This window comes from Rhagoletis zephyria, unplaced genomic scaffold, assembly GCF_001687245.7.
Source record: "Rhagoletis zephyria isolate East Lansing unplaced genomic scaffold, Rhagoletis_zephyria_1.1 Rzeph_scaffold_15763, whole genome shotgun sequence".
NCBI classification, from domain to species: Eukaryota; Metazoa; Arthropoda; class Insecta; order Diptera; family Tephritidae; genus Rhagoletis; species Rhagoletis zephyria.
The window spans coordinates 1-10,937 of NW_016172829.1; the positions used below are offsets into that span (position 1 = coordinate 1).

The 10,937-nt window shown below is 36.2% G+C and overlaps 2 protein-coding genes across 2 annotated transcripts; one reads left to right on the plus strand and one right to left on the minus strand.

The window, feature by feature from the left end:
- Window positions 1–4,667: 4,667 nt before the first annotated feature.
- Window positions 4,668–6,620, plus strand: WRNexo (WRN exonuclease). The gene is made up of 6 exons (XM_017635494.1): window positions 4,668–4,809; window positions 4,881–5,107; window positions 5,169–5,396; window positions 5,447–5,588; window positions 5,884–5,985; window positions 6,062–6,620. The coding sequence occupies exons 1-6, from the start codon at window positions 4,768–4,770 to the stop codon at window positions 6,248–6,250; spliced, it is 930 nt and encodes a 309-aa protein (XP_017490983.1). The 5' UTR covers window positions 4,668–4,767; the 3' UTR covers window positions 6,251–6,620.
- Window positions 6,621–6,873: 253 nt separating this feature from the next.
- hmw (hemingway) lies at window positions 6,874–9,296 on the minus strand. The gene is made up of 4 exons (XM_017635493.1): window positions 8,554–9,296; window positions 7,777–8,492; window positions 7,570–7,708; window positions 6,874–7,445 (listed from the first exon to the last, which is right to left on the minus strand). The coding sequence occupies exons 1-4, from the start codon at window positions 8,689–8,691 to the stop codon at window positions 7,296–7,298; spliced, it is 1,143 nt and encodes a 380-aa protein (XP_017490982.1). The 5' UTR covers window positions 8,692–9,296; the 3' UTR covers window positions 6,874–7,295.
- Window positions 9,297–10,937: the final 1,641 nt, after the last annotated feature.

The following is a 10,937-nucleotide window of genomic DNA, read 5'->3' on the forward strand; positions in this document are numbered from 1 at the left end:
GCATTTGTGTGAGATTGGCCCGCAAGCGTTCAAATAAACTCGTCAATTAAACAAACAATTAATTTTCTTGTCCGCGCATTTGCTCACCACGACGATCAGAAGGCAAGTGCGCTTGTTCTTTTGTCAAGCATAACGCGAGATGGTTGATAACGATATTTGATCGTCTCCATGGCACTTTACATTTAAAAAAAAAAATGGAAGTAGTTACAGGAAAAGTAGTTTTTCGCGTTCCAGGTGACCTTTAAGGCTGATTCACATACAATTTTCTTCGCTTTGCTTGATAGTTCTTTGCTTTGACATATAAGATCGATGTAGGCATATGCATGAGTATGCTCACATAAAAAACGTTTGAAGCAAAGCAAAGCAAAACGAAGCAAAATCATGGGCAACTCTCAACTTTTGCCCGCTTTGGAAATCAGCTGTCTACATGTATCTTTTCTCGTGCGCTTGCATTTGCATTTAATGACAAAAATAGGGTAAATAGGAATTTATATTGTTATTATTAATGCATATTATTATATTGTTATCTATTTTACAGATCAAATATATGGAGGAAAAGGAGAACGTAAAAGCTGTCAAAGCGTTTGTTGTAGCATAACTTCTGTGTTTCACGCTTTGTTGTCAAAGTTTNAAAGGAGAACGTAAAAGCTGTCAAAGCGTTTGTTGTAGCATAACTTCTGTGTTTCACGCTTTGTTGTCAAAGTTTGAACTGTCAAGCAAAGCGAAGAAAGTTGTATGTGAATGGCCCTTTATTATTTCGCTCTCGCTCCTCTCTTTCAAGAGAGTAATTTTGTTATTTTACAGTTTTACAGGTTTTTACACGAAGTTATCTGGAACGCAACTAATAGCAATACATGCAGACTTTTTCACTTACACATGCATACTTTTCCATTGGAAAATTTTTGACAACTAATTCGTATACCTTCATTGTGAGGATGTTTAGGGGGGTTGAATTTCGATTTTTCCGAATTTCGAACAATGCCCAGCCACTCAATTATTCGATTCGAAATTTGGTTCGATTTAATTGGATTTTTTTCGAATTTTCCAAAAACTTGTTTAATTCAAACTTCTTAATCGAGTTCGGAGATGTCTGCGTTAAATATCTAACACCAAGTCATAAAATCTGTTTCGTTCGTTCAATTTAAAAAAAATGGGGGGTCAAATTCAAATAATCGCTTCCTCGAGCTTGCGCTGAAGATGTGTAATATAGATTTAGTTCTGTGCCATATGTAAGAAAATCAAAATCAAATTATTTAAGAAATTAAATAAATAACCGCAATATTAGTATCAATCGAAATGGTTTTGAATAAACCTTTTTTTTAAACATTTACGATGGTGCGATCTGTTTGAAAAGTCGAGTATAGTTAAAAAGTGTTGTGCTTAAAATACTGCGCAACAATTAAAATATTTTTGAGGTGTCTAAAAAGTTAAACTCAAATTACACTGTGGGACAGCCGAAACCAGCCCAGATGGAAGCACTCCATAATGCCGATTTTAAAGATCCCATAATACAGACATAATCCAGAGAATTTTTAAAAATCCAGAAAGTGAAAAATCCAGACAGGACATAATGCAGACATAACAAAATCCAGACCAAATAAAATACAGATAACACATTATTCAGACAGGACAAAATCCCGACAACTCAAAATCCCGTCAAGACAAAATCCACACAAAAAAAATTACAAGGCGTCCGGCAAAGAAATTGATGACTTATGCTTAAGTATTAACGGTTAGCACTCCACATTTTTTCGCTCCTTCACTGCAAGGCGCCTAACCTTCCTCCCTACAAAATCCTCGGCAACAATTTTACTACAAGGACGAAAGCTGCGTATTCTCGTCGATGGCAAACCAATTCCGACGGTGAATAACCGGAAAATTGTCGGATGAAGCTCTCGTTCCCGGCGCAAACAACAGAAATTGCCAACAAAGTACAGAGCCGTAGCAAATTCCTCAATTCTCCAATTCGGCAGTACTTGGCCAAAGGCAAAGAAACTGTGTTGCAAACATCCAGGGCAATTGGCCGTCCGGTTTTAACGTATGTGAATGAGAGTGAGCTTCAACTGCCACGAGATACCCGCGTAATTCTGGCCCAGCATGTGGAGATTCTCCTCTTGACACCAACCACCTCTTCACATGCCACCTGAATCCAACTCAACTAACATCCCTCTCCCTGTGGTTCTACCTCATCGAAATATCAAGTTTCGTGGGCCTACCGTTAGTTGAGCCTGCGGACAATTACTGGCTAAGTAAGCCCTTACAACAATAATAACAACAGTGTCTTTTATACATTATTTTTGAGTGAAATAGAAGACAATCATGACAAAAATCCCGATCTTGTCTGGATTGTGTCTTGTCGGGATTATGTATGGCAGGATTTGGTCGTGTCTGGATTATGCCTTGTCGGATTTGGTCGTGTCTGGATTATGACTTTCGGGATTCTGTATTTCGGTATTTTGTATATCAGGATTTCATTATACACCCAGCCCGGACTTTGTTAACATTTTCTGAAACTATACCCATCCAGTAATAAAACACTCGGTGGATTTGCAAAAGTTACCTTGTATATATATTTCATGGCCTACTAAAGTTTTCATGCCTCGGCCTAAGAAGTTTTTAAAAAAGTCGAAAAAATAGTTAAAATAAATGTCTGAGCGAAATCAAACCACACTGGCGCAACCCTGATCTGGCTGGTGCAGTCGCTTAAATTCATACAGAAACAGATAAGACCCAGAGATCGCTGACAACTGCCCAGCATGCGGAACTGGTCCACACAACACCGCACACTTGTTCGCATGCCCTACATATCCCTCCCATCTGACACCCGAAGCGCTGTGGACAACCTATCGAGACTGCTCGCTTGCTGGGCCTAATACTAAGTTCACATATAAGTAGATTATCCTCATTTTCGAGCATAACTTCCTAATCTGTAATTAGAAAAAGAGATTAGCCATATAAAATTCCCCCCTTGTTAATCTGTAATTATAAAATAATCTCAGATTTAACCGATAACTTTTAGGTGTCCATCCTAGTTTTATCGATTGTTTTTGCGAAGAAGAGGAGAAATGGCAAATGTAAAAGTAAACAGAAATGGACACTAGCAAGGAAAAGAGGGTTTTAAAGGTATTTTTTAATAAAATGTTAATTTAAAATATATTTATATTGCTTAATATAGCAGAAAAACGTGATCACGGTGGCACAGAGAAGAAAAATAACTTTTCCTGGAGATGTGAAAATAACAAGCACAACAAATTTGACGGCTAATAATCTGAGATTTGCCTGTGTAAACGGGGTGATTAAAAAACGAGCTTTGATTGAGATAATATAGATATGTGAACATAGTTTAAGGTTGGAGGAGTCAGATGGGGAAGATGAAGATGAATAAGCAACCAATCAATTCGGGGACTACGTGCTGCTACAACAACAACAACAACATATATGATAAAATTTCATGGGAAATATTTTCGTAGAACATTTTAACCCATTACCTCGCGCCTAAAAGGGTCATTTTGACCCTTACTTCAAGAAATCAAGCAAAAAGCAAATTTGGAAGGTCGTTAGAGGATTGATATATTCTAGAAAATTTTTCTCCGGAAAATTTTACTAGGGGTCTTCTCAGGCGAAAGCTTCATGCCACTAACGTAAGATCCTCTAAACATTTAAAATAAAAAATCAACAAAAAAATAGTTTTTTACAAATTGTTTTTTTTTTTTAATTTGAGTTCCTTCTAGGCAAAAATTTTTTGTCCCGATCCATCAGTTCGAAAAACAGGTATTTTTTTTATTTGCATCTCTAATTCAATTAAAGTTGACGCGTGTGGAAGCAAATAGAAAACACAAAAGAGAATGCGAAAAAAATTGCATTCAAGACTTGACGTGTCTCAAAGGGGACTAATACAAATTTACATATAAGTAGATTTTCTTTATTGAGCTGTCAAAAAAGTCTCAAACAGCTCTTGAGAAGTTCGAATTTTCTCCTCCCCATAGGCTGCATTTCTTTATTCATTCTGAACGTTTAGAATAAACTTTTTTGTTTATTTATTCTTTAGAACGTTCCTGATGATATGTTGACGTATATTTCAAATGTATTCTGTTTATTCCGGCTGTGAAATGGGATTATCCGGAATGTATAAAGATACGCAGCCCGTCCACATACAACTTTGGCGTTGCGTTGCCGCTGGCGTCGCTTTGACAGCAGCGCGAGTAACGCCCGTGCTTGCTACAATGAACGCTTAGCAGAGAATACTTTGGTCACTAAATGAACATACCAGCGGCAGATAAATCAAAATTTTACATCAATAATTGCATTAAAAACTATATTTCTTGCCCGCATTTGATTAAAAATGAAAATTAAATCACATAATTTTGATTATTTAGAACAGCTGACGAACGACGTGCGCGAAAAGTTGAGAGTTGGCCATCTTTCTGCGTTGTGTTGGCGTTGGCGTTGCCCAACTTTGGTTATATGGAGACTTTCATATAAATGCATGTATTCATAGTCAGCTGTCGAGGCGACACCAACGCCAACGCAACGCCAAAGTTGTATGTAAACGGGCCATTACATTATGCTCCTTCCAAATTATCGGGGAAAATGCTGCTCTTTGCTTGATTTGTAAGTATCGATACCGAAATTTTATGTATCGAGTATTAAGTTGTATCGTTTAATATCTAGTTTGGCGGGCAATTTTCGATGACACATTGGCAGCTGGTTTTGTTTTTGGTTAAATTCATTTGGATTTTGAAAGCAATGAGAGACTAGTTAACTTTTATGGCAATGATTCGACAGCGTAGGAGAAGAAGTGAGGATGAGGTAGATATTCAGTTTCAGTGACGCAGTGAATTTGGGATCCTCTCGTTTATCTCTGCAATATTCCTTTCCAGGTCAGTGCAGATGCGCCGCAGGACAAAGAAAACACAGGTCAAGATAACAACCCTCCAAAACGTCGTAGCGCACGCTTGACTCGTAATACGCGCTCGATGGCCGAGGGCGATATTGCTATACCTGAAGAAATAGAAATCAAGCGCAAACTGCCATTTATAAAATACAAAGGCGAAATCAAGTATTACACGGAAGGACATGAAATAGCTGAAACAGCAGATTTGGTGTTGTAAGTAACGTGTGTTTCGCGTAAAAGTAAAAAAAAAAATTGTATAAACTTCCCTATATAGTCAATGGGTGGAAAAGCAAGTACATGTGGATCTAGTGCCAATGGCGTTTGATATGGAATGGCCTTTCTCATTCCAAACAGGTCCCGGTAAATCTGCAGTGATACAAATTTGCGTAGAAGAGCACTGCTGCTATATTTTTCAACTGACCAATTTAAAACGTTTGCCAGCTGCCCTGGTGGCACTACTAAAGCACCCGAAAGTACGGCTACATGGCGTCAATATAAAAAGGTAAAAATAATTCTGATATTGGTTGCATTAAGTCAATTTTTGGATTTAAGTGACTTTCGGAAGTTGGCGCGTGATTTCCCCGAAGTGAATGCGGATCATCTAATCGAGAAGTGCATTGATTTGGGCGTTTGGTGTAATGAAGTGTGCCAAACAGGCGGGCGATGGAGTCTGGAGCGCTTGGCAAACTACATTGTAAGTAAAGGATAAATTGAGGATGATGTCGATTTTAAGAAATAGGTTTTGAATGTACATGTGTATAATTGGGCCCTTGCAAGTATTACGTATGCAGAGTTTTTGTTTTTTGTAACCCCTCCTACCCCTTGTAAGCAAACGAAAGCAAAGTTGCTAATGTAATTATCATTCGGACCCCAGCCTGCTTTTTGTCCCGCCCGCCATTGGTGCTTACGTAATACTTGAATAGAGCTAATAGGACTTATTGAGAAAAAACGACAAATAATACCCCAGTCGTTTTGAATTTTTCCCTAAGGTCGAACATGCTGTGGACAAGAATAAGAAAGTACGAATGAGTAAATGGCATGCTATACCACTGGATGAAAACCAGCTGCTATATGCAGCTATTGACGTTTATGTAAGTTATCTTTTATTCAAAAAAGCTATATTATTTGCAGTGCGTTCTGGTATTTTATTTGCTATTTATTTTTCAGATAGGACAAGTCATTTATCGTGAGTTGGAAAAACGAGAACAAATCAAACTGAAGAATGAGCAGGAGTTTAAAGAGAAAAATGGTGAAGCTGCATTTAAAGCCATAAAGGCATTAGGGGAAACATTTTTAAATGAGGCTGATGAAATAGAAAAATCTGAAACTTTGAAAGACGCCAAAACTATTGATTAACGTAAAGTAAATATATATACGTAGCTAGAAATGCACGTAATTTTAAAAGTGCGATATAATATGTAGTGTAAAAGTAATTATTTCTATTATCATTTTTGTATGCTTGATATAATTTTTTGATTATTTCGCTCAACTTCAATAGTGTCTTAACTAAAAAAGCAAAACTCCAGGTAAACGACTCTAAGTTTTGCATTTGAATGCGTTACCTTAATACGGAAAACCCCTAATTCATTTTCCTTTCAAATCTAGTATTGTGCAAAAAGTCTTCCGATTACTCATTAAACCAACTAAAAAAATAATCTACTAAAGCTTAAAACTAGTTACATTCTTCATTAAAAACGCTCTTTCAAAGCAATTAGCAGCAAAAAGACTTGATTCTTGATTATCAATGAAGTTTTGTCATCCTTATAGGGCCTTATTATTTAAGGTATACTCCCATAGTAAAAATGAATACATATTTTGTTCTGGTGAGATGCCGGTAATCGATACAGCTATGCACATTTTACATAACAGAAGAGTTAGCGGTAATCTCTGCATGCTTAACTCAATGTTTGTATTTGCCACTTGCATGCCCCTTTTTGTGCAAAGGAAGCTATTATCTTTAACTGTCTTCTTTTATTTTATTTTTTTCTTTTTGTATTCTTGTTTGTAACTTTTATAATAATTTGTAAAAATCCGGCTCACGCCTATCAATCAATTGGAGAATATTTATGAAAGAATATATGGTTTTGTTTCCACAATCAATATTTTGTGTAACCTGGCATCGTAAGAATTAGTTTGTGGTTCCAGCCATCTTTTGGGGTATTATATAGCTGTTTAACAAAAAAAAAATTTTAAATTTTTGGATTAAGACATTATTAAAGTAATGGAGTGATTAAATTTTAAAACATACTTATTTCTATTGTTACTTCCCACATAATAACTAAAACGAAAACTTTTTTATTAGTAATACTTAAATGACAAAAATATATTTTCCTGGTTTAATCATTTAGTCTAAATTAGTAATTCAAATGTGTATGTTTCCGAAATCCAGAAACATTTATTGTTAATTTAAATGTTGCACCGTTGGACGTCGCAGTGATATTGCCTCTATGCGTCTTTTAAGTCCTTGATTATCCATGTCAATCTGTCGTTGCTTCTTTTTACGGTTGATAGCTGCGCTGGTGATGCGTGTCGTCGGGGGTAATGTTGTGAACTAGTAATGCCAACAATACATATTAACCGATTCAGAAACGTATAAAAATATAAGTATAAATTTATTTTGAATTAGTATTTTATCTTATACTTGATATTATAAACAATTAACAAATGTTTCTCACCTTAGTTGGTTTTGTCGTAGCCCAATGGTATGTTGGCTTTTGAGAGAGTATCTTTCGGAGCAGAATGTGGTTATGACGCTCTATTTCGCGCATACGGTCATTTGAAAAGCTCCAGCTTTTGCGTTGCTGATGGCGGATACTACAATTATACATAGTTATAAAATTATTAACAAACCAATGAGTAATCTACAATTAATTACCACTTACCGCAATTGCTCATTGGAACCATTGCTTTTTAAAAAGTTTAGATGAAAGGCATAATCATCTGAATTGAAGCTTAAAGGTGTTTCACTACTAATATGCACCTCAATACTTGGTTCATATTCAACGGGCTCATTATCCATTTCCTTGGACGGATATTCGCTGAAGTTATCGGTATCGGAAAAACTCACCAGATCTTGTCGACAAGTGTCTACTAATGGTGTATTCTGATCGTTCATGCTCGCCCTTTGGGACTCGTTCACAGACTCCTCTTCGTAGGCCACATCCGGCTGAAGAAAGCTGCTGGCTGCTAATACTTCATCTTCTAATTGTACTGCCGCTGACAACTCATCTTTACCACAATTTAAATCGTTAAATTTTTTCAGCAATTGACTTTCATTTTCTAACGACAATTGGGCTTTTGTTTCGTCACTATCCGAGACTTCGTCGATAATGCCACCATCACTGGCATAGGATGGAAAATTTGGAATCTCAACTGTAGCAAGAGATTCACTGCCCCGGCGTGTTAGCGCAGAATTGATAGGTGTTCTTTGGGTTTGGATGGCGTCTTCCATGCACATTGGTTCCGTATTGATTTCAGCAATGGTTTCACTGATAACAACATCCTGATCGTCTTCCGAAGAACTGTCGAAGGGCACATAATTTTTATTCTGCAAGGAGTTTTTGCGTCCGTTGAAACGATTCCGTGCGTAGGCATACAGCTGTAAAGCAAACATCAACAAATCTACTCTGCTTACATATGTACTAATTTAAAGTGCTTACGTTACTATTTGAAGACACAACTGCCGGCTCTCCTTCGCTTTCACTCTCTGTTTCAGAAATTTCAGGAATCTCGTCTGTATCATTTTCGAAGGATTCGTTTGCATATTTTTCCTCATCCGAGTTCAATTCATTAGACATTTTCACTCAATTTGAGATATTTATTTGTTAATATTTGCGTAGCTTATTTAGTTATTATTAAATAAACAACTGTGCTCAAGTAGATTTTCCATTTCCGGCAAATCAAAAAATAAATAATTATATAATTATATAAAACACCATTCACCAAAACTAAATCCCAATAATTTTTTGTAGCTATGAAATCAAGGCACATCGATATGACCATGATACCATGCCATAATGCCATGATGTATCATGGATATGCCTTGTATGAAATATATTTTTGACAATTTTACGCTAAATATTTTAAAAATAAAAAAGACGATTTACTAGATAGTGTCCGGTGCTGAGAGGTGAGTTTACTGCTTGACGCAATGGGTGGCTTGCTGATTGTCTTACCAGCGAATATATGGCGGCGTGATGTAGGTTAGAGTAAATTTGTAATATGTAATAACCGTGAAGCATGAAGAGTGGCGTTGTTTTGAGGACAAATGTTGTTTGGTGGTGGTTTTTGAGCAGGTGGTTTTTATTTGCTGTTTCGTCTGCACCCCTACTACGTCCGCTACCGGAATCGGTAGGATTTGGAAAGCACATTTAAAATACTTGATGATAATGCAACACTTTTTGAATTTCAAAACGCAATTGCTTCCCTTAAATAATAGTATAAGTTGCAAATATGTACTTTCCCATACGATTTCATATCAATAACTGACCTCAAGCGACTTCAGGAACGTCTAGGAGACCGAACTATAATAAAATATACATATCTACATAGTTTGGAGGTTATTTTATTTTATTACATATCTACATATGTACAGGGCCGGCGTTAACTAATAAGGCGCCCGGTCAATTCATATTTGATAATAAAAAAGTTGTTATTTATAGCTTTTTGTTCCACAAGGAAATACTATTAAAACCGAATTTTGCTTGCCTTTTTAAACTTTATGATGTGACTTTCAAAATCTAGTTTTCCTGCAATTAGATTTAAGATGGATAGCGAGGCTAAAGTATTTAGGGCCTGTGAGAATTGAAAGCAAGATAGATTTTAAATTTCGGGCAATTATGAGGTGAATAAAAATTGCTCAGCTAGCGCATTAGCATGCAAGGAAATGCGCGTAGTTGTAAACGCGCGTTAACTGGGACTTATAGGGTAAAATTTGTATAGGAACAAAAACTTTGTTACTGCGCTATTCAATTACCCTGGCACCTATAAGCGTCAAAACTATAATTCCATAAAAGTAGGTGTTTTAATTAAGTAAGTATGCGCGGCATTCTCAAAAGTCCGGCGCCCCCGGCGGCCGCCCGGCTCGGCCAACCCTAAAATGGTACTTATACATAGATATGTACATGTATGTATGCATTTGTTTGTATTTTAGGTATACATGACATGCATTTGAAAGTGTCAATCATTAGGACACTCACAGGCTTATTAACCTTGTGTTAACTAAAATATTAGATGTAGGCACATTAGGACGAGTCAATTTGTATGCACAGAAGGATTCTACGTGTAATTCCAAGCGAATTTGCTGAAGAAATCATGGGTCTAAAATCAATTTGAAGTTTGCCAAATTGCTAAAATAGGTTTCTTAGCATTTTGCTGTAGTGTCGTAAAGAAGTGCTTAAATTTTGTATAAAACCATGCAAAATGGTGTGTTTTTTTTACTTGTATTGTTCTTAAAAATGCTACCAGAGGGCGCAACAGTGAACATTTTCACATGTTCTTCGAAACCCATTTGCATAATTTGGCAAATTCCAAATTGATTTTAGATCCATGGTGGCACGTAGAGTCCTCCTATGCTATATCCGCATATTAAAAAAAAAAATGACCCGCCCTAACGTACATACATACATATGTAGGTACTTATGTAAATTTGTATCTACCCTGCAAACCATTTTTCAGAGTATTCTGCATTGTAAAGAAATTTTGAAGAATTCGTTAAGATTTAATTCGATTTTTTGCCGAATTTTCTAAAATGAAATAAATTACGCACACTTCCATTCTTTTACGAAATTTCGGAAGAAAATCTATGAAGCAACGAAAATAATGGTGCTATGTGAAGAATATCTTTCAGAATTTTTCCAAAATTTTCTTTATTTTTCGTATAGAAATTTCTTCACGAGTTCGTGTCAACCACTTCATATAATTTTCTTTGAAAATTCTTAAAAAAATCGTTACAGAAATGAGATACTCCTAACGATTTCCTTAAGATTTCGGGAACTTTGGTTTGCAGGGTACGTACATTAGAAATAGGTCCAAAGAGGATATT